Raw genomic sequence first — 25,120 nt, forward strand, 5'->3', positions numbered from 1 at the left:
GTGTCCACCAAATTGTCCTCACAGGGTCTCCATATTTAAAGGTGTGGCATCATGTTGTTACAATGGGAAACAGAAACAAGACTAGATACATGGCCTGGAATGCAGCTTCCAATCCTCATTGGAAGAGGCGCTGTCACACTACTCCAGGTATGTTTGGTTCTAATAGTTTTTTAGGTTGGCTGGAGGTTGGCTGGTTCTAATAGTTTTTTAAGCTGACTCGATGTGGGTGGGGTGAGAGGTTTTCTAGCTTGGTTTTGTGATTCAAATCTAGTCTTTTAGCATCCATGTGTGACATTGTTGTGACATTGACAAGTCTGCCAAGATGTTACCCCCTTCCTGACCAGAGCACTTTTTTGCCATTTGGCACTGCGTCATTTTAACTGACAATTGCACGTGCGCTGTTGCACCCAAACAGAATTGTCCTTTTTTCCCACAAATAGAGCTTTCTTTTGGTGGTATTTGATAAGCTCTGCGGTTTTTATTTTTTTGAGCTATAAACAAAAAAAAGAGCAACAATTTTGAAAAAAAAAAGCAATATTTTTTACTTTTTGCTATAATAAATATTCCCCAAAAATATATAAACATTTTTTTCCTCCATTTAGGATGATATGTATTCTTCTACATATTTTTGGTAAAAAAAAAAATTTCAATAAGCGTAAATTGATTGGTTTGCACAAAAGTTATAGTGTCTACAAAATAGGGGATAGTTTTATGGGATTTTTATTATTCATTTTGTTTTATTAGTAATGGTGGCAATCTGCAATTCTTATCATGACTGTGACATTATGGTGGACACATCGGACACTTTTGACACTATTTTGGGACCATTGTCATTTATACAGCTCACATGACAGCGATTACTGCACCCGATGATAGGGAGCCGTGATTTCTGTCATGTCACTAGGCAGAACTTTCTGTGGCTCCGTGATACAATCGCTGGGAGACCGGTGGACATTGAGTCCACTGGTGCCGTGGGCACGGTCATGCTGTACGCATCGGGTGTGTGCTCCCGCTAGCCCTGCCAATTAAAGGGGACGTACATTCAACTTGCCCACCGCTGCCATTGTGCCGATGTATATCGGCGTGCAGCGGTCGGCAAGTGGTTAAAAAAGGCCAAACAACAGAGCTATATGACCCAGTCCTGAACATAGCAGTGGCCTCTGTCTGGAGGTTGGCACTACCAGATAGATTAAGAATGGCTGCTGCCTCAAATCCTCCATAACCTGTAATCCTCTGTAATGTAACTACGGTACATTAAACCTCCCATGGGCAAGACTTTAAAAGACATTATAGGTGATCAGTTTAAAGTTACACAGGAAGTCAGGCACTGGGGTTATTGGAATCATTTCTGTCACATCTTGCAAGATTTCTCATGCTGGTGGATTTGGGATCACCTATCAAAGAAGTTGTTGTGCTACATTGATGGGACTCTTTGAATAGAAGATTATAATTCATTTTGAATCATTTGTTTATAGTCACTTGATCACTAGTGGTATTAGATAGAGATATTGTTTCCACATTTTTTTATGTTTTAATATTGTGTAATTTTTTTCCTATGGTTCACTAGATAGGATTGGCACTGATACATTTATCATTATATTAAGTAATTAGAGCGCTCCAAAAATCACTATCAATACATTATTGAGGAGTTATATACTCCCCTTTTATACGGTGCAGCTTTTTCGTTATATAATTGTATTTACACGTTTTGTATGGCGTGGAGTTTTTGCAATTGATATTCAATTGTTTTTTCACAGTTTTGAGGTACTGGGGTTATTGCTTTCACTCTGATATACACAGGTATTACAGCAAAACCTCATATGTGTGCTGTGATTTCCATTTACATATAAGTGCGGGACCTATGTGCGCATTGACATTTACGCATGAGCCTTTTTTTATTTAAATTTTTTTTATACTATACGTTCATTGATTTTTGTTTTTTTGGATCAACTTTATTGTTATCAGAAGGGATGAACAACATCCCTTATAATAACATGGGCCATAACAGGTCCTATTTCTACAGAGATCTGACTGAGATCTTTTAGACCCCATATCTCTTCTCTGGCCTCCAAAGCTTCTGATCAAACTGAGATCGGTGTGATCGAATGCGGTACAAACTGTTAAAGGTTTGCAAATAAACAAACCAGAAGTGACACAATCCTTGTTGATTTCAGTTTCTTGATGTCACAGAAGAGGGGCAGAAACTTTTTTTCCATCCACTCTTCACAGGAAATGCGACCCAACCAATTGGACGGGACAGCCCAGTATAGGCAACAGCTGTATAGCCACTCACATCACCTAACAGAGAATATCCAGTTTATTCTCTCCTTTAGTAAACATTAGAATAAGAAATAGATTTTCTGGAAGAGTGATACGTTACTAAGTCTAAGTTAGACTTGAGTATGTCCATTAGATTTTAAACACTTCTCACAGAAGACTCATCTTTGCATCCCCGCACTTTTAATTATACTCTTATACAGAGCACATTTATGTACTGTAAAAGCATTTACCTTCTTTAGTTTTGTAAATTGATAAAAGAAAAACATTTTTTTGTCACTTCTGGCTTACACAGAACTATTTTCATCAATATTAAATCAACCCTTTTCTTTTCTGAATAAACAAATTGATATATTATCTCTAAATCCGTAATCCATAAAGCTGATATAAACACATGATGTGACACAAACTTAAGGAATGTTTATCCATCTTAGGACAGAATCTAATGCAAACAGTAGGGCAAAAAAGGGGGCACATTCGTTCCTACATCCCTTGAAGTTGTTACCTTATTTAACATGTTATTAGTACTTGGAGAAAAGCTATCTTGCATTGACACAAATACATATAATACACTTGTTGCTTTAAGTAATTGCATACTGTAGATTATTGAAAAAAATATAAAATCTCATTGTTACATGCAATTGTAATAATAAAATCTTTAATATACATGGAGGAAAAACGTACATGTTCAGTTTTATGCTGAAGCTCTGTCTCTAGTCTCCTCTTTTGGATATATACTTGAATATGTTTGCACAATGATTTGTCTCACATATTCATAAATGTTAGCAGTTGCTGGCTAGTAATACAAATTGTTGACAACATAACATTTGTAGAGGGTTTCTTCATTGCTCAAAATATATTTGTCCCTGAGAGCAGTTCAATAGTGCCTGCATGCCTTATTATCTTCTAAAGTGTATGGCTTTGAAAATATTTTAGAACCTTCACAAATATAGTAATCACCTTCTTTAAAACAACACTCAATATTATAGCAACGTCCAGATTACAGCAATTGTCATAATATAAAATCACACCTAATTTGTATTTACGTTGAACATTGATTGAATAGCAAGGTGTTATATTCATTTTCAGTGATGCTTTTCTGTGTTAAGAAAAAAGACTGTGCTGAAACAAAAAAAAATAAAAACTTAAATCTAACAAAAGCTGAGATACATACAAATGCGAATGGGAAAAACAAAAATGGCTGCGCTCAAAACCAAAACTAGGTGATACAGATATAATTGAATACTCTGTAAATAAATATCATATAACTAAGAACTTAAGAAGTGGCAAAGCAAATAGTGACTTCCTTTGTGAACCCACCACCGCATAGATTGTACGCTTACCAGCTGGCAGGCAAATAATGCCTGTGGCTAACACCCAGCCAGGGCCTTTTCTCCAGTGAGTTTCCAGTCCCGATCCAGTCATCGTGTCTATGGAGAGCAGGGATGAGCTTTATGTTCGAGTCAAACTCATTTTCGACATGAACATTGGCTGTTCGCCAGTTCGCTGAATAGCGAACACTCTTGGGTGTTCGCGGCAAATTCGAAAAAGCCGTGGAACACCTTTTAAAAGTCTATGGGAGAACTCAAAAGTGCTAATTTTAAAGGCTTATATGCATGGTATTGTCATAAAAAGTGTTTGGGGACCTGGGTCCTGCCCCAGAGGACATGTATCAATGCAAAAAAAGTTTTAAAAATGTCAGTTTTTTCAGGAGCAGTGATTTTAATAATGCTTAAAGTGAAACAATAAAAGTGTAATATTCCTTTAAATATCGTACCTGGGGGGTGTCTATAGAATGCCTGTAAAGGGGCGTTTGTTTCCCGTGTTTAGAACAGTCTGACAGCAGAATGGCATTTCTAAAGCAAAAAAAAAGTAATTTAAAACTACCCGCGGCTATAATGAATTGTCGGGCCGTAATACACATAAAAGTTCATTGATAAAAATGGCATAGGGATCTCCCCACCAAAATTTTAAATAAATAAATGCGTGGGGGTACGTATTCTTCTACATATTTTTGGTAAAAAAAAAATCACAATAAGCGATTATTGATTGGTTTGCGCAAAAGCTATAGCGTTTACAATATAGGGGATAGTTTTATGGCATTTTTATTATTTTTTTTAAATGGTGACGATCAGCATTTTTTATCGTGACTGCGACATTATGGCGGACACGTCGCAAATTTTTGACACATTTTTGGGACCATTGTCATTTATACAGCAATCAGTGCTATACAAATGCACTGATTCCTGTGTAAATGACACTGGCAGTGAAGGAGTTAACCACTAGGTGGCAATGTAGGTGTTAAGTGTGTCCTAGGGGCGTGTTGCTAACTGTGGGGAGCGGGGCTGTGTTTTACACATCACTGATCTCTGCTCCAATCACAGGGAGCAGAGATCAGTGTCACTGTTGCTAGGCAGAACAGGTCATCAGAACAGATGCTTGTTTACTTTAGCATTTCCCCGTTCTTCCTCTCCGGGAAGCGATCGCAGGTATCCCCGCGGCGATCGAGTCCGTGAGACCCGCGACCTTACTCATGGAGCTTCCCAAAGGTGCGTGAATGGCGTGGGGGTCCCCCTCAAAAGCCATATCGAAGGGTCTGGTATGATTTTAAGGGGAACCCCGCACCAAAATTAAAAAAAAAATGGTGTGGGGTCCCCCCAAAAATCCATACCAGACCTTTATCCGAGCTCACAACCTGGCAGGATGCAGGAAAAGAGGGGGGATTAGAGAGCCCCCCCTCCTGAACCGTACCAGGCCACATGCCATCAACATTGGGAGGGTGCTTTGAGGTAGCCCATCAAAACACCTTGTCCTCATGTTGATGGGGAGAAGGACCTAATCCCCACAACCCTTGTCCGGTGGTTGTAGGGATCTGCGTGTGGGGGGGCTTATCGGAATCTGGAAACGAGTGACCCCATCCCCCTCTAACAACACGGGGAAAGACATAGAGAAGTCCCCATGCATCAGAGGAGGGCAGGGTCACCGGGGTGGCCCTGCCCTCCATTATTTAAGAACTGTCAGAAGAAGCGGAGCATCACACTGCTGAAGACTCCCACAGAGGCGGATGGTGTGGACGGTGCAGAGAAGAAGCCGAAGCAAGGTGTGGGGCAAGAAGAGCGGAGGAAGAAGAAGATGGAGAAGAAGAATAATACCGGAGGAAGACCAGAAGAAAAAGATTAAAGAAGAAGTGCAAAGAAGAAGAATTTAATAAAGGACTTGTCAAAAACTGTCTTTTGTCTTTTTTATTTTTTTTTCACTTTTTTTTGAAATGGTAGACATTACCAATTCACAAGGGGGGGCGGGATCTGGGGGTCACCTTGTTAAAGGGGCTTTCCGATTCTGATAAGCCCCCCACCCACAGACCCCCACAACCCACAACCCTTGCCAACATGGGGACAAGGTGCTTTGAGGGGCTACCTCAAAGAACCCTCCCAATGTTGAGGGCATGTGGCCTGGTACAGTTCGGGGGGGGCTCACTCATCCCCCCTATTTTCCTGCGGCCTGCCAGGTTGCATTTTGGCGTGGGGTTCCCCTTAAAATCCTTGAGGGGGACCTCCATGCCATTTTATTTTTATTTTGGCGCAGGGTTCTCCTTAATATTCATACCAAATTTTGGTTCTGGGTTCCCCTGTGGGGAAATCCCCATGCCTTTTTTATCAATGAACTTTTATGTGTATTGCGGACTGACAATTCATTATAGCCGTGAGTAGTTTTACATTACTTTTTTTTTCCTTTACAAATGTCATCATTTTGCTGTCAGACTGTTCTAAACATGGGAAACATGTGCCCCTTTACAGGCATACTATAGACACCCCCCAGGTATGAAATTTAAAGGAATATTACACCTTTATTGTTTCACTTTAACCACTTGACCACTGGGCACTTAAACACCCTTAATAACCAGACCAATTTTCAGCTTTCAGTGCTCTCACATTTTGAATGACAATTACTCAGTCATGCAACACTGGACCTATATGAAATTTTTGTCCTTTTTTTCACACAAATGGAGCTTTCTTTTGGTGGTATTTAATCACCGCTGGGTTTTTTATTTTTTGTGCTATAAAAGAAAAAATACAGAAAATTCTGTAAAAAAATGAATTTTTCTTTGTTTCTGTGTAATTTTTTCTTCATAAATTTTGGCCAAAATTTACACTACTACATATCTTTGGTAAAAATAAGTACAAATTGGTGGATATTATTTGGTCTTTGTGAAAGTTATAGAGTCCACAAGCTATGGCGCCAATATCTGAAAATTGATCACACCTGAAGTACTGATGGCCTATTTGAATTCTTGAGACCCTAACATGCCAGAAAAGTACAAATACCCCCCAAATGACCCCTTTTTGGAAAGAAGACATTCCAAGGTATTTAGTAAGAGACATGATGAGTTTTTTTGAAGTTGTCATTTTTTCCCACAATTCTTTGCAAAATCAAGATTTTTTTAACTTTTTTTTTTTTCACAAAATTGTCATATTATCAGTTTATTTCTCACATACCACAAATTACACCCCAAAACACATTCTGCTATTACTCCCGAGTACGGCGATACCACATGTGTGAGACTTTTACACAGTGTGGCCACATACAGAGGCCCAACATGCATGGAGCGCCATCAGGCGTTCTGGAGCACCCAGGACAAATCTGACATTTCTCTCCTACATGTAAAAATCATCATTTATTTGCTAGAAAATTACATAGAATCCCAAAACATTATATATGTTTTTTTAGCAAACACCCTGGAGAATACAATGGTGGTCGTCGCAAATTTTTCGAATGTTTTTTTTGGAAAAAAAAAACAGTTTTGTGCTTAAAAAAAAAAACACAGTAAAGTTAGCCCAATTTTTGCATAATGTGAAAGATGAAGTTACACCGAGTAAATCGATACCTAACATGTCACTCTTCAAAATTGCACAGGCTCGTGGAATGGCGCCAAACGTCGCTACTTAAAAATCCCCATAGGCGACGATTTAATTTTTTTTTACTGGTTATATGTTTTGAGTTACAGAGGAGGTCAAGGGCTAGAATCATTGCTCTCGCTCTAACGTTCGCAGCGATACCTCACATGTGTGGTTTGAGCACCGTTTTCATATGTGGGCGGGACTTACGTATGCGTTCGCTTCTGCATGCGAGCACATGGGGACAGGGGCGCTTTAAAAAAAAAAATGTTTTATTGTTCATTTTACTTTATTTATTTTAGTTTGACATTTTTTTCCCCAAAAATACATTTTTTGATCACTTTTATTCCTATTACAAGGAATGTAAACATCCCTTGTAATAGGAATATGGCATGACAGGTCCCCTTTACAGTGAGATATGGGGTCAATAAGACCCTGCATCTCACCTCTAAGCTGGGAAGCCTGAAAAAAAAAAAAGATTCTGGATTTGATCGTATTGGCGAGTCGGTAGAAGCACCGGAGGGCGGCGGGAGGTGGGTGTCTATGGCTGGGTATTGCAGGGTATCACCGACTATGGCTGGGTATCTCAGAGTATGGCTGGGTATCTCAGAGTATGGCGTTGCAGAGTATTGCGTTGCAGAGCATTGCAGGATATTGGAGGGTGTTGCAGAGCATTGCAGAGTGTTGCACGGTATTGGCGGGTGTTGCAGAGCATTGCAGAGTTTTGCAGGGTATTGGTGGGTGTTGCAGAGCATTGCAGAGTGTTGCAGAGCATTGCAGAGTGTTGCAGGGTATTGGCGGGTGTTGCAGAGCATTGCAGAGTGTTGCAGGGTATTGGCGGGTGTTGCAGAGCGTTGCAGGGTGTTGCAGGGTATTGCAGAGTGTTGCAGGGTATTGCAGAGTATTGCAGAGTATTGCAGTGTAATGCAGAGTAATGCAGTGTAATGCAGAGTATTGCAGAGTATTGCAGAGTAATGCAGAGTAATGCAGAGTATTGCAGAGTGTTGCAGGGTATTGCAGAGCAATGCAGAGTATTGCAGAGTAATGCAGGGTATTGCAGAGTGTTGCAGGGTATTGCAGAGTAATGCAGAGTAATGCAGAGTAATGGCAGGGTATTGCAGGGAATTGAGGGGTTAATTTTCGGTGAGCAGCGATGTGGGCACTGCAGATGCAGCCCACATCACTGCTGACACCGATCTCTTCCCCCTCCGCTGTTCAGAGTACAGAGAGGGGACGGGAGGAACCGGCGTCATAACATGACGCCGGTTTGTTTACAAGTGGTAATTTAACGGAGCGATCACGTGGTAAACGGGACGGGAGGAACCGGCGTCATATGACGGCCACGTCATATGACGGCCTCCCAGAGTTAAGAAACCGCCCTGTAGCCGTCATTCGGCTATAGGGCGGTTGTTAAGTGGTTAAGCATTATTAAAATCACTGCTCCAAAAACATGCATTGATACATGTCCCCTGTGGCAGGACCCAGGTCCCCAAACACTTTTTATGACAATACCATGCATATAAGCCTTTAAAATTTGCACTTTTGATTATTCATGTTCGTGTCCCATAGACTTTAACAGTGTTTGTATGTTCAAACACATTTTTTGCCTGTTCGCATGTTCTGATGTGAACCGAACAGGGGGTGTTCAGCTCATCCCTAATGGAGAGATCTCCCGAACCGGACAACAGCAGACCCGAACATCAGATGCAAGCTTAGACACAGCTCAGTGTATGGCAGATCAAGCGTGGCCCAGAAAAAACAATAGTGGACAGCTATAGGTAAAACCCATTGGGTGATTAAGGCCGCGTACACACACACGGACTGTTTGCCCAACCTTGTTCGTCAAACAGTTTCGGCAAACAGTCCGCTCAAAATTTGCATGAGCGGACTTGCCCACACACGAGCGGACTGTTTGACGAACAAGGTTGGGCAAACAGTTCGCTCAACTTTTGAAATGAACGGACTCGCCCACGTAAGGAGGAGGCAAATCCGCCCATTTCGAGCGCGTGTACAGGTAGGCGGGGCCCGCGAAGGAGACGTCGCGGGCTCCGCCGCCTGGAATGGGCTTAAAGGGGAACCCCAACGCCGAAAAAAATCGGCGTGGTGGTTCCCCCAAAGTCCACACCAGACCCTTGTCCGAGCACGCTACCCGGCCGGCCAGGAAAGGGGGGCGAGCGAGCGCGCCCCCCCTCCTGAGCCGTACCAGGCCGCGTGCCCTCAACATGGGGGGTGCCTTGGGGAAGGGGGGGCCGCGCGGCCCCCCCACCCCAAAGCACCTTGTCCCCATGTTGATGAGGACAAGGGCCTCTTCCCGACAACCCTGGCCGTTGGTTGTCGGGGTCTGCGGGCGGAGGGCTTATCGGAATCCGGGAGCCCCCTTTAAGAAGGGGGCCCCCGGATACCGGCCCCCCACCCTATGTGAATGAGTATGGGGTACAATGTACCCCTACCCATTCACCTGTGAAATAAAGTACAAAAAAAAACACAACACAGGGAAAAATATTTTATTGCACAGCTCCGGGGGGTCTTCCGTCTTCGGGGGTCTTCTCGCCGGACTCCTCCGCTATCTGTGTGTAGCTCTTTTACTAGCGGAGGAGTCCGGCTTTCTTCCTCCCCGCCGCCGGCCTCTTCTCCCGACTTCGGGGGTCTTGTCCCCCTCTTCGGTTCTTCTGCCGGGCCACCGCGCCTTCTTGTAGCTCTTTTACAGGCGGTGGCCCGGTCTTCTGTCGCCGCTGCCTTCCGTTCTTCTGTCGCCGCCTTCGGTTCTTCTGCCGGGCCACCGCGCCTTCTTGTAGCTCTTTTACAGGCGGTGGCCCGGTCTTCTGTCGCCGCTGTCGTCGCCGCCGCCGCCGCCGCCTTCCGTTCTTGTTCTTCTTCTTGTTCTTCTTCTTCTTCTCCTGGAGATGTTGACTCGACGAGCTCTCCGGCCGGAATGCCAGGGACACGCTCCGCTGCCACTTATATAGTGACAATGGGGCGGTGTCACATGGTATATGTCACATGGGTGGTCACATGGTGACCCCGCCCCCTTACGATGTCATAGTCCCCATGTGACATCAACCCATGTGACCAACCCATGTGACATATACCATGTGACACCGCCCCATTGTCACTATATAAGTGACCGCACAGCGCGGCTCTGGCATTCCGGCCGGAGAGCTCGTCGAGTCAACATCTCAAGGAGAAGAAGAAGAAGAACAAGAAGAAGAACAAGAACGGAAGGCGGCGGCGGCGACGACAGCGGCGACAGAAGACCGGGCCACCGCCTGTAAAAGAGCTACAAGAAGGCACGGTGGCCCGGCAGAAGAACCGAAGGCGGCGACAGAAGAACGGAAGGCAGCGGCGACAGAAGACCGGGCCACCGCCTGTAAAAGAGCTACAAGAAGGCGCGGTGGCCCGGCAGAAGAACCGAAGAGGGGGACAAGACCCCCGAAGTCGGGAGAAGAGGCCGGCGGCGGGGAGGAAGAAAGCCGGACTCCTCCGCTAGTAAAAGAGCTACACACACATAGCGGAGGAGTCCGGCGAGAAGACCCCCGAAGACGGAAGACCCCCGGAGCTGTGCAATAAAGTATTTAATCTCGTGTGTTGTGTTTTTTTTTGTACTTTATTTCACAGGTGAATGGGTAGGGGTACATTGTACCCCATACTCATTCACATAGGGTGGGGGGGCCGGTATCCGGGGGCCCCCTTCTTAAAGGGGGCTCCCGGATTCCGATAAGCCCTCCGCCCGCAGACCCCGACAACCAACGGCCAGGGTTGTCGGGAAGAGGCCCTTGTCCTCATCAACATGGGGACAAGGTGCTTTGGGGTGGGGGGGCCGCGCGGCCCCCCCTTCCCCAAGGCACCCCCCATGTTGAGGGCACGCGGCCTGGTACGGCTCAGGAGGGGGGGGCGCGCTCGCTCGCCCCCCTTTCCTGGCCGGCCGGGTAGCGTGCTCGGACAAGGGTCTGGTGTGGACTTTGGGGGAACCCCCACGCCGATTTTTTTCGGCGTTGGGGTTCCCCTTTAAGCCCATTCCAGGCGGCGGAGCCCGCGACGTCTCCTTCGCGGGCCCCGCCTACCTGTACACGCGCTCGAAATGGGCGGACTTTCCGAGCGGGAACAGTCCGCTCATTTCGAAAGTACAGCGGACAGGCCCACACACGGGCGGACTGTTCGCTCAAACACAGTTTCAGCGGACAGTTTTTCGGAATTTCCGAAAGACTTTGTCCGTCCAACTGTCCGCTAAAACTGTCCGCTGAAAGCCCACACACGGGCGGACTGTCCGCCCAAACACTGTTCAGCGGACAAGGTTGGGCGAACAGTCTGCCCGTGTGTACGCGGCCTTATTCAAGTTTAAAAAAGCTACCAAAAGCGTATTTTGCAGCTGACCGACTACAGTACACACGCCCGTGCTTGCGGTGGTGGGTTCACAAAGGAAGTCACAATTTGTTTTGCCAGAAAAGTCACAAGGTTTTGTAGCTGAACACAAGTCGCTATCTGTACCAATCTGATAAAGATGTTTTCTATTTGAGATTTGTTTATCAACATTGGACTTTTTCACCTTTTTTTATTGTATTTATTTATTCCATATTGATGATTCACTAGATTCACTGTTTTTTTATTCATAAGTTCTTACTTATATGATATTTATTTACAGAGTATTCAATTATATATGTATTACCTAGTTTTTACAGCGCAGCCATTTTTATTTTTCCAAGCTTTTCTGTGTACCTGCATATGTCACTGCTTGTTATTTTCAAAAAGATTATTTCATATTTAGAAGTAAAGATGAGGACTTTACATAGAAAAAGGCGCAAGCAGATATTAGGTTTCTTAGGTTTATTAAAGAGGAACCACAGTCTACTCACATAATTTGTAATTAAAACATATTTGTTATTCTGAAACTTCCCTCCAACCACTTTGTATATTATTTTGTATATACTGTGATTCTGTACTTCCCAAATATGCTGCAGAATTCTTCCTCCACTAAGTCTGGCTGCAGCCATTTTAACTGTGGGCAGCTGAAGCTGCTGCCTGTTCACCTCCTGGATTTACACAGACACATTTAGATCTCCTTATATCTCCTCCATCATCCAACTCCCCCCCCCCCTCGCTGGCTAACGCTCATGAAACAAGCTGAACAGGAAGTCACTAGCCTAGGCAAATGATCAGACAAGAAACAGGAAGTGGGCTGTATAAGGTATTTTCTGGCAGAAAAAAACAAGTTTCACTATCCAAAGTTAAAACAGCAAGGGCAAAAGATTTAATAGATGGAAAGATGAAAAAACTACTGAAGGTCCACTTAAAGCGGGAGTCCGCCGGGAGTCTGCATTTTTGTTTTTTAAAAAGCCAGCAGCTACAAATACTGCAGCTGCTGACTTTTAAAATAGTGACACTTACCTGTCCAGCGTGCCCGCGATGTCGGCACCCGAAGCCGATCTCTCGATCGTCTCTTGGGTACTGCCGCCGCCATCTTGGGTATGGGAATCAGGAAGTTGAGCCTTTCGGCTTCATTTCCAGGTTCCCTACTGCGCATGCGCGAGTCGTTCTGCGCAATAAGGATGGACCCACTGCCTCTGGGATCTGTGTGTTTCCCAGCAGGCAGCGGGGGACTTTCGGAAAGGGGCGTAATCTACGCCCCTTTCCGCAGAGAGCTATCCTGGAAGTGGGTGCAGATACCTGTACTGTACAGGTACCTGCACCCCCCTCCCCCCTGAAAGGTGCCAATTGTGGTGCCGGAGGGGGGGGGGGGATTCCAATGAGCGGAAGGTCCACTTTAGGGTGGACCTCCGCTTTAAGTGTAGTGTTATGAAAGCAAGCCTCAGTGCCACAGAGGTACAGTAAATTGCTATCCTTGATTGTAATATGATAACCAATGCAGCTGCTCTGCAGTATAAAAACATATTCTGTAAAAGTGAACTTCATCTACTCAGCATGAATGACTGTATCTTATGTTGTACGTATATTTAAATCAACCACATTAATATTTTAATCTATCTTTTCATGTGACAACACTGAAGAAATTACACTTTGCTACAATGTAAAGTAGTGAGTGTACAGCTTGTATAACAGTGTACATTTGCTTTCCCCTCAAAATAACTCAACACACAGCCATTAATATCTAAACCACTGGCAACAAACGTGAGTACACCCCTTTCACACAGTGAAAATGTCCAAATTGGGCCCAAAATGTCAATATTTTGTGTGGCCACCATTATTTTCCAGCACTGCCTTAACCCTCTTGGGCATTGAGTTCACCAGAGTTTCACAGGTTGCCACTGGAGTCCTCTTCCACTCCTCCATGACGTCATCATGGAGCTGGTGGATGTTAGAAACATTGCGCTCCTCCACCTTCCGTTTGGGGATGCCCCACAGATGCTCAATAGGGTTTAGGTCTGGAGACGTGTTTGGCCAGTCCATCACCTTTACTCTCAGCTTCATTAGCAAGGCAGTGGTTGTCTTGGAGGTTTAGGGTCGTTATCATGTTGGAATACTGCCCTGCTTCAGGGAGGGATCATGCTTTGCTTCAGTATCAAAGTACATGTTGCCATTCATAGTGCCCTCAATGAACTGTAGCTCCCCAGTTCCTGAAGCACTCATGTAGCCCCAGTTTAAACATGAATGGCTGTTTGTTGAGTTATTTTGTGGGGACAGCAAATTTACACTGTTATACAAGCTGTACACTCACTATTTTACATAGTAAACCCTGTCATTTCTTCAAGGTTGTCACATGAAAAGATATAATAAAATATATACAAAAATGTGAGGGGTGTACTCACTTCAGTGAGATATTGTATATACATATACTGTATATACATTTATTAGAGAAAATAGATGCTTACTCCTGGGTACCACTTTGTTTTCACCTTTATTTTTTAAAATGTAGAAATGAGTGCTTCAAGATAAATGGTTCTAATATCATGCCTCAGTGAGTATACATGCTTCTAGTGCTCTTTCCCACTAATAAAAGTAAAATATATGGCAATAATGAAAAATTAGGTTATTTTCAGAGCATCCCTAAATTTTGAATAAATCGGCAATGTATCCAGAAAGATTATAAATCCTGTGTATCCAAATCTATACAGGATTTTTGGATATGCTGTATACTAAATATGATATACCTATATAAATGAGGCATATCTTAAAGTATAATTCTAGTGTAAAAAAACAAAAAATGGAATATCCCTAACTATATAAGGGGCCAAAATGGATATGTGCACTTCATGTTAAAGCACAGTTTTATTTTAATTGTTGGCTTGCATACAAAGCAGCACCCCAATTTTATTTATTCTAACTTGAAGACATTTTTTTGGGGAAAGTTTTGTTTGTTTTATCTGTTTTTTTTATCTAAAGGAAAAATACCTGAATCAAAACAGCAAGCCTTTAAAAGTTTACCATTCAGTGTACCATTCAGAGGTGTAAGAGCATTATCAAAGAGAAGAAAGGGTGTCGCTTAGCAACTCAGTGCATTAGTATGTAGATGAATGTGGCCTCAGCAGGGTCGCTCTGGACACGTACCCCTGACATGTTTCACCCTACTCATGGGGGCTTGGTTACAGGGGTCTCTGTGACCAAGCATGGTGAGCAGAGCAAAACATGTCAGGGGGATGTGGCTGAAGCGACACTGGCTGAGGTCACATTCATCTACATACACTGGGTTGGTGAGTTGCACCCTTTCTTCTCTTAGAGGAGAATTACATATTTGAGTGGATTAAGATGTACAGTGCACTTGTGTTTTGTATTTTTTGTTTTGTTTAATTATTACAACTAATAAGGATCATTGTGTAGGTCAATCCATGTATTTTACTTTTCTCTTTACTACTGTAGACAATGTCCCATTCACTTGGTGGGTTGGACGAACTAACCAAACACATACCTATTGGAGTGGCTCATCAGTAGATGCTACAAAATGTGCATGTGGACTTGAAGGAAACTGTATTGATTCTCAACATAACTGCAACTGTGATGCTGACAGGAATGAATGGTAATATAATTATATAATTACCACAAAGTGTAAAACTGTGTGTGTGTGTGTGTGTGTTCATTTATTTACATCATTAAAGTACAACTTACACAACATATATGCATGTGAATTGGCCATGTTTGAGGATTCTCCATTTATTGTTTCTGTGACACATGAATATCTATTTTTTGTGTGGAGTGGGATAGGGGCCACTTCCAATTTGGTCTACCCTGCAGTCCAGGAACATGTCTTTCTACCCACAATCCCCTCTAGTGCCTCCTCTTTTATTTTGTGGTGAGGTACTCCCAAAGAGAAATCGCATCTAAAGGGATTCTGACCCTACAACAAAATGTATTAAAATCTCTGCAACGTAAATTGATCACCCAGAAGGGAATGTTTTTGTTCTCAATGAAAGTAGAGTTACTCTTTAATGTGAAACAGTGGCGAAAGGTCTATCTGCTTTGCTTGTGGAAGACCAGCAAGGAGGTTGGTTGACTGAGCCCAGCCCTACTCGCCCTAAAAGCTATACATACATTATTTGATAAACACGATTTAAGAATCTTGAATAGAGCAAAGAATTCGTTTAAAGTGTACCAAAAATGTAAGGACTTACAGAAACTGTGCTGCAAAATCAAAAATAATAATGAAAATCGTTTCATTGTTTAAAATACAATTGTGTAATTGTATATCTCTAATTCAGTAATCACAAACATAAACCAACGTATGAGGCAGAACACCAAACAGAAAATACAAATTTGAAACACTGTAATTGTGGCAGGTGTTGGCTTTCCCATCAATTTCTGTCCTGATGAAAATATGAGGATAAAGAAAACAATACAAAGCTCAACAGGGGTGCTAACACTTCCCTACGCTATAAAAAATTATATTTTTTCAAAAGGCAGTGGTAGTGAAGATGTTTATTTCCATTGGTGCTTGAAACTATGTTAAATTTCAGCTGCTGCAGATTTCTGCACAGTAAGCAGTGATGTATCTACATCCCTACTCACTGTAGTTCACATACCTGGGTGTCTCAGACTCACTGTAGCTGTGTAGAATCGAGATGTAATCGAGATACAGCCCTTAGCTTCGCTCACAAACACACACATCAAAAAAAAAAAAAAACATGATTTTTTACAATTTGTCAGCAGCTTAATAGAACCTGGAAAGTGGGACCTATAAATTAGAAGAATCCTGGAGTTCTTCTTTAAGAACAAAAAGAAATTAGACTTTTATGGCCTCGTCCAAACCATACACAGAAAAAAATCTGGACATTAACCAGACAAAATTCTCTAGTAAACTACAATAGCAGACTATAGAAGACAAAACAAAGGAGACAATGATTAGGTAAAAATATATTCTTTATTAAAAATATTAAAATGGACAAAAATCAAGGTAATGCACCCTAAACATTTGGGGAAAATGATGTTATAATGAGCATACAAACATAGGTATACTAAGTACACTTTAAGTGACATTGCGCTTAGGCTGCTGTCTGTAAGGTCAATGCATTTCACCAGAAATTAGGCTTCCTCAGGACCCAGACAAGAAGAGCGCATGTTGTTTAAAACAATACAATATTTGTATATTTGTACCAAAATACAATAAGTTAATCATAATCACAACACGATGTGCGCATCTTTTAGTATGTATTGATCTGTACATTTCTACCAAGTGTGCAAGTGTGTTAGCCAGTGTGATAACATCCATCCGATTAATGTCTGAGGCAATGCACAGGGGCACATAAAGCTATAGACCTCCCCAATGGACATAGAGGGAGGTGGCCAGACTAAAAATTCTAAATATATAAAGTATATTGTGTATAAACATATAGAATACTTGAGGCTATTGCAAAGGCATGAAGTGTATAAGTAGGGCATACTGTATGTGCAAAACATACTTAAATGGATATGTCCCAGTAGGGATACAGGAAGAATTCAGTAAGATACCTATCCTGGGTAGTAGGATTATGCAACCGCAGAGGGACCAATAGCAACAACCAAAATGTAAGTATAAAATATAGTAATTTGTCCCCAAGTAATGATTACCAGAGAGGCATAAATAAAGTTTTATCTAGAGAAATTGTATACATTTTTTAAACCAACACTGGTATACACTGGAAAAAAAATGTTCCTGCTGTAATTCCTTTTCCCTTTAAAATATGCAGACATTAAAATTAAAATGATTCTTGGAAGATAATACCACCAAACAAAAGCCTTGTGTCTTCCACACCCCCCCCCCCCCCAGCCCCAAAATATATACATATCATTCCATTATCATAATCAATGCAACATTATTAGTAAATCATCAAAACTATGCTTTAGTTGTTTAAGTTAGCTAAAGTAGTTAAATGCATATTTAGCAGTGTGTCTGGAGTTTTGCTTTAAGATACTGTACATATGGGAAAGGGTGTTTCTGGTTATGTAAATCTTTTCTATGACTTAATCAAGTGTTGAATTAAAAATATTTCATTTTTTTAAGGTCAAATGACACTGGATCACTTTCTAATAAAGATCACTTACCAGTTACACAGATTGTTATAACTGACACAAACAGACCACATTCGGAAGCTTCTTACAAACTCGGTCCTTTGCTTTGTTGGGGAGATAGTAAGTATATTCAAATGTACATTATTTTTGTATATATTTCTTTTTTATACATTTTTTGTACACAAAACACAAAGTAAATGAAAATGTCAAGTCTAATACAATATTTTTCACCATAAATTAAAGTATATTTAAGGCTGATTTTTTTTTTTTAAAACAGTAGAGCATGGTTAAAACCTTTGGTTTTTTTTTTTTTTTCATAAAGATTTTATTGAGGTTACAATATAGGCAGGCACAGGTATGTACAATTTAAACAGGTACAGCGTTCAATACAAGCAAAGACATAACTTATGAAAAGCCAGGAGAGATCTCCTGGGTGTACCCAGCTAGAAGTAGGGGGGAAAATGCCCGTTCCAAAAGGTATGCTAGCTTTAGTGCAAATGTCACTTCGTGTGAATATTGACGTTGGAGGAGGTGGCATGGACGGCGACCAGCGCGCGTCCATGACGCCAGCTTATAAGTGTGTGGGCCAGGGAGGGGAAAGGGAAGCAGGAAAGAAGGAGCAAAGATATAGGGAGACGGAGCAACGGGGGTTGAGGGGGAGAGGAACAAGGGGGGGTGGGGGGAAGAAAGAAATAAAGAAAGAAAGAAAGGGGTGTAGCACCTCGCCCACTGTCCGTAAGGGGGGAGTGGGGAGGGGTTGCCAGAACCTGGGGAAGGGTCTATGCACAAGTGGGGGGAATATGCCGTTTGAATTCTGTGGTAGTTGTAAAGTGAGACCAGCAGGCCCAGGTGATCGAGAATTTCTCCGTCCTTTCTTGTGCAATATGAATCAACTGTTCCATGTCACCAATCCTGGAAATGGTCGCGAACCATTCGCCCAAAGTTGGGGTGTGGGTAGTCCGCCAATGTCTGGGGATGCACAGTCTTGCGGCATTGACCATGTGCATGGCTAGGGATTTGAAATAAGCCCGTTTAGATAGAGACGTGTGGTGGAGGAGAAATTGCGCCGGTGTAAAGTCTAAAGTATAGGTGGTAACTGATAAGATGAGTCTGTGGACTTCCCTCCAAAAAAGTTGGATGCCTGGGCAGGCCCACCAGATGGGTATCATCGTCCCTACATCAGCGTTACATTTCCAGCAGATATTCGGGACAGCAGGGGAAAATTTGTGGAGGCGGGAGGGGGTCCTGTACCATCTAGTAAGGATTTTGTATCCATTCTCCTGGATAGGGACATTCATTGAGCCGCCGTGTGCGTATTCATGAATCCTAGTCCAGTCTCCAGGTGTTAAGGTGGTCGTCAGGTCCCTATGCCAGGAGGATTGCGACGGAGAGAGGGTCAGGTCGCCCGGGTCCAGAATAAGAGCATACAGGAGGGAGATGAGGTGTTTCTGAGGCGTCTTATGGTTGCATAAGTCCTCGCTCGAACGGGGTGAGTCTTCTCGTCCAGCTGTCTGACACATCTTGGGTGGATAGAAAGTGGCAACTTTGTCGATAAGTCCAGAACGAGAAGGACGAGGATCTCGAGAGGCTCATAAGAGTGTCAAAGGAGGCAATCCTACCCCCCGGGTAGAAGTGAGAGGCAAGGACGTCCTCAAAAGGCCATTCCTGCCGGTGAAAATTGGGTGAATTTCCAGGGGGGAAGTCAGGATTACCTCGCAGTGTGGTTAAGGGGCCCGGGGTCGGAGCGGGTGCGTGGCAAGCGTTTGTGGCCATTGTTTCGGGAGCAGCCAGGGAAGAAGGTGGATAGGGACAGGGGAGCACGCGTTTTCCAGAGAAACCCATAACTTATCACGGGGATGAATATTCCAGTCCGCAATTCTGGTGAGATGGCAGGCTACATAGTATTTATAAAGATCCGGGAGGGCTATACCTCCTTTAGATTTGGGCAGTGAGGCGGGCATACTTGATCCCCGGGGGTGAATCCCTCCATAAAAAGGCAGAGCACGTCTTCCGGTAGGAAGAGAAGAAGCAAGGGGGTAAGGAGATAGGTTTGAAAAGTTTGAAAACCTTTGTTTTTTACTGTGCATCCCATTGTGGATATTGTCCTTCACTTCCTGTCCCATAGATAACAACAGGAAGTGAGAGGAAGTCTTTCCAGAGGAAGGGGAAATGCCCCTGTAGACACTTGTCACCAGAACATGGTTAATTTGAAGATTTTTTTACCTTATGTTCTAGTGATAACTGTACAACTTATGGATGCCCATCACTTTCTATCCTAGTGGCAGTGGTCATGAAAACATATAGTAGGGACATATACTGTACATTAATCCAAACCTAGCATTTTCATCCTCTATGGAGAACGAACTTAGATTCATATTAGTTCTTAACATCCAAACAGTTCAGGAGAGAAAAAAAAAGGAAAATAAAGACATTTCCCTTTTTAGAAACAGGGTTTTCTGAGCCAGTATAAAAATTAATCCTTTACTGAATTATTAAACCCATTGGGGTTGATTCACAAAAAGAAAATAGGCTTTAAACTTGCCAATAAAACTTTTCACTTTGCTTGGTGAATGTGGTCAAAATTCACTTTGCAAAGATTACCCAACCACATGCAAGGAAAATAAAAAAACTGTATTTTGCTTGCATATGATTGGATGATAGAAGTCAGCAGAGGTAATGACTAAGCGCTAACATTTGCACAAAATGCATCTACCTCTTTGTCATCTGCTTCATTTGTTAGCCACCTGTCATATGAAGCTTCAATAACAAGGATTATTGGAAATGCAGCTGTCTGGAATCATTTGCTATATGATACACATTCTGTGAGCTAGGCTAGCACCCGACTAGTGAGTGTGGGGATTAACTAGAGCAGTGATTCTCAACCAGGGTTCCGTGGAACCCTAGGGTTCCTCCAGAGGTTGCTAGGGGTTCCTTCAGCATTGGGCCATTTCTGCCTCTCGGATAAGTGTAACGATCATTCTTCCCACTGACCACCACACTAATGTATCATGAGTTGTAGATTTCTAATTTTTAGCAGGGGTTCCCCAAGACTGCAGGACTATTTCAAGGGTTCCTCTTTGTTGAAAAGGTTGAGAAAGGCTGAACTAGAGACTTGCTCACCTGGAGCGGCTTTCTTTGCTTCATCTGATTCTCTAAGATAAAGGGAAATACCAGTGCAAATTGAAAATGTCCTTGCAAAGTTAACAGGATATTTGGTTTTAGCAAGTCAACCGCATAATCTCTTGCATTTGTCCTTAATTAAAATAAATACCCTGTATCATTATTTTTATTTTTTTTATTTTGTAATACATTTAAAAGCTGAGCCACAGGCAAGTAGCTAAATACACAGTTAAATCACTCACAGTAGAACTGTTTACCTGGGAAAGATTTGTAACTCTGATCAACCTGCCAGGCAAAGAAGCCAGGTCATCTGCCATACCAGCAACAGCACAGGCAGAAAGACACTGTTGGGGTCATTTCTGAGCTCACTCTGTTACTCCACCTACTGGCACGTGCACTGTAGCAAAACCCGATTGTCAATATTGCTTACTCTACTTGTCCCAGTCTGCACTGTAAAGATTTCAGTACAAATCCAGGTACATGGAACCTTAAGGAAACCTTTAATCGTATGTCCCTGGGGTTCTGCTTTAAAAATGTATTTATACATTTTTTTGTTGTTTTGGAAATCTGTATATAATAGAAAATTATCAGAACATACTGTTGCTAAAATGTTTTTAAAAGAGCTTTTACAGAAATCACATAGTACTCACTAAAATTGATCAGACTTTAATGGAAATGTCTAAAAATGTCAACTTGTTATTGTATTAAACACCTCCTCAATCAAATGACTTTGGATGTGATTACATTTGCCTTTGAATATGTAGACCTTATAAAATGTGCTCCCTGTAATCATTCTCTCCTCAGCAGCTTGCAATTGTAACCTTTAAATCAATATTGAAAGAACATAGAATTTTTACTTTTTAGGCACACCAGCACACAATAGTAAAATTGAATTATCTTTGATACAAAAAAAAACAAAAAACAAACAAACAATTAGGTTTAAAATTCACGCTAATGTATACTGCCCGTATAATACAGTGTTCACCACTATACTGCCCGTATAATACAGTGTTCACCACTCATCAGTTGTTGCACTACATAGGAATTGCAGACGATCTGTACGGTAGGGTTCATTCCAGAGTGCTTGATGTACTGTAGAGTTGTGGCATAAAGTATCTTGGCTAGCGTACCAATTACTTCTTTAGGAGCTTAAGACAACGTATAGTCATAAAGTCAGCAGTTAACAAAAACAGGTAGGGCATGGCGGCTGTTCAGGGACCAGAGAAAAAACCTTCAGGGGATGTGTGCTGATACAGAATTCTAGCTATGGCCACTAATGGCCACTAATATCTATGCGATGAAATACAGGGGAATATTGGTGATCAAATGATGATCAAGGGATTCAATCACATAAACTTCCCATCATCAGTAATAGTGAGAAGCAGAGGGCACAAATTTCATAAAGAGTGATCCCCAATCAGCAGGCAAGCACTATAGCATCTGTCAGGGAAGCCCTTAAGATGAACAGCCCACTCAAATGCCATAGCAAAATAAGAAAAATAGTTGTGTCAGATACCATGTTTAAAGTTATTTATTAAATTATTACAAGTTTAGTGATACTTATATACTCACTGCCTGCATGAAAGTTCAATACATCTAAAGTATACTCTAATTAAACATTTTTTATGCTTGCATAATAAAAGGCGTAAGTTTTATACCAGTACAACAGTATAGCAAACACAAGTTTATCTGTTCCCCTAATGTAGCATTTTAAAATAAATGTGAATATCAGGTACATACATAGAGCAAATTCTTTTTAAGATCTGTAAGGCGAACGCATAATGAGCTAGTATGCACTGCATACTAGCTCATTATGAAATACTTACCTTAGAACGAAGCGTCGGCATAACATCCCGCCAAGGGAGCTGACATTTTCCCCAAGACGTTTCATTTGGGTTCATGGCCCCGACGCTGTGAGTGGCTGGAGCCACGATGACATCACTCCCGTGCATGCTCATGGGAGTCTAATTACTGGCAAGGAGCTCTGATTTTCTGGCAGCATCCACTGGACCTTCAGAGCGCATGTGCCGCTGACATCAGCAGCTGCATGCAAGGTGAATATCTCCTAAACTGTACAGGTTTAGGAGATATTCATTTTACCTACAGGTAAGCCTTATGATATAATTCAAAGGAACGCTATATGAACCTGATGAAGAGAAAGAGGTATGAGAGAAGAAAAGAAAAGTAAAGTAACAGAGGGGTTTGATGTTTATTTTTTAAATGTTTTTATTAGCTTTTTTATTTGACAGGGATAGAGTTTAATTGGATCTTGCATTGTTATTCAAGGTCACATTTAAAGTAAAAAAGACAGGCAAAAACATTGCATACAGTCTTCTCCTGCAAAAAAACAACAAAAATCTGCAAAAAGGACATAACTTACTAGTAAAACAATGTGTCACTTGTGTTGCTGGCTCCACTTCATCAAGATCTTTACACTATGTCCACCCTTTCTACCCTCACCCCCTCCATCCATATAAACTGTACTACAGCTTCTATAACTAAATGTGATTTATGAATGGAACAGACCTGTCCATAGTGACCTTTGTCCCATATCTCCATGTGCTATTTTTTATTTTTATTTTGAATACACTTAAGTTTAACAATGTAAGGAAGGACATATCACAAGATTTTTATAGTAATAGCCATGTAGGACTTCATCCATGTTATGCTCTGCATCCAATTTAGGACCCAGCAGAAAAATAAACTTAACACATTACAAAATGACTGTTTTATACAATATTTGTAAGAAAGTGTAAGAGATAAAACAGTGTGGAGTGGGTTAATTAAAAATATAAGATGTTAAGGTAAAAATATAAGATGTGGGCATACACCTTTAGCAACATACAGTATAATATAATTTTATTTTGAAATAATCTTTTCAGTTGGTTATAATAGGATATCAAGGACTAAGGGATGAATAAAATAAAGTAGTAGAAATGACATTCTTGTTTATGACACCACACCACATTTGCAGTGCCTTGAAAAAGTATTCACACCCCTTGAAATTTTCCACATTTTGTCATGTTACAACCAAAAATATAAATGTATTTTATCAGGATTTTAAGTTTGAGAAACACAATATGGCACATAATTGTGTAGTGGATGGAAAATGATAAATGGTTTTAATTTTTGAATATGTGAAAAGTGTAGCGTGTATTTGTATTCATCCCTCTTTACTCTGATACCCCTAAATAACCAATGGAACTAATTGCCTTCAGAAGTCACCTAATTAGTAAATAGAGTCCACCTGTGTGCAATTTAGTATAAATACTGTGAACAAACAGCATCGTTAAGGCCAAAGACTACACCAGACAGGTCAGGGATAAAGTTGTGGCGAAGTTTAAAGCAGAGATAGGTTATAGAAAAATATCCCAAGCTTTGAACATCTCACGTAGCACTGTTCAATTCATTATCAAATGGAAAGAGTATGGCACAACTGAAAACCTACCAAGGCATTGTCATCCACCTAAACTGACAGGCAGAGCAAGGAGAGCATTCATGAGAGAATCAGCCAAGAGGCCCATGGCAACTCCGCAGGAACTGCAGAGATCCACAGCTTAGGTGGGATAATCTATAAACTATTAGTTGAGCACTCCATAATTCTGGCCTTTATGGAAGAGTGGCAAAAAGAAAGCCATTTTTAAAAGAAAGCCAAGAGAAGTCCCATTTTCAGTTTGTGAGGAGCCATGTGGGGGACACAACAAACATGTGGAAGAAGGTGCTCTGATTAGTTGAACACACCATCCCCACCATGGAACATGGTGGTGGCAGCATCATGTTGTGGGGTTGCTCTTATTCAGCAGGGACAGGGAAGCTGGTCAGAGTGGATGAGAAGGTGGATGGAGCCAAATACAGGCCAATCTTAGACAGAAACCTGTTAATCAGTCGTCAAAAGACTTGAGACTGGGGTGGAGGTTCACCTTCCAGAAGGACAACAACCCTAAACATACAGCCAGCGCTACAATGGAATGGTGTAGATCAAAGCATATTCATGTGTTAGAATGGCCCAATCAAAGTCCAGACCTAAATCCAATTGAGAATCTGTGGGAAGACTTGAAGATTGCTGTTCACAGACACTCTCCATCCATCAAGATGCTTGATAAAGGAGCGTGGTTGCCATAACACACGCAGCGTGCATGCTCTGAAATGCGTTGTGCCTTTGTGACAACATTACCCCATGCCTCTCTGTTCCATGCTCTCCAAGTCTCGTTTTGAATCACACACCGCACGCCTGTTTCTCCATCTATAGTGATATCAGCAAAGACTATTTTGCATCCTATGTCAGCAGTACCATGCGCGAGGGCCTCTGACAGTCTACCATCCTTTTGGGATATACATTTCATGTGCCTGCTATACCTCTCTCCAGACCAGCTCACCAGTAGAGGAACTGTGGCCTG

General features: G+C 42.0%; 1 protein-coding gene across 2 annotated transcripts in view; it reads left to right on the forward strand.

The window, feature by feature from the left end:
- CNTNAP4 (contactin associated protein family member 4) overlaps positions 1–25,120 on the forward strand; it is a 524,353-nt gene that overhangs the window by 416,203 nt on the left and 83,030 nt on the right. For both annotated transcript variants that reach the window (XM_077474781.1, XM_077474782.1), the window contains 2 exons: positions 14,982–15,138; positions 17,596–17,723. In XM_077474781.1, the coding sequence (XP_077330907.1) occupies positions 14,982–15,138; positions 17,596–17,723 (285 nt within the window). The remainder of the gene's footprint in view (positions 1–14,981; positions 15,139–17,595; positions 17,724–25,120) is intronic.

This window comes from Lithobates pipiens, unplaced genomic scaffold, assembly GCF_037356315.1.
Source record: "Lithobates pipiens isolate NorthernLeopardFrog02 unplaced genomic scaffold, aLitPip1_a1.2 Scaffold_13, whole genome shotgun sequence".
In the NCBI taxonomy this organism is placed as follows: domain Eukaryota; kingdom Metazoa; phylum Chordata; class Amphibia; order Anura; family Ranidae; genus Lithobates; species Lithobates pipiens.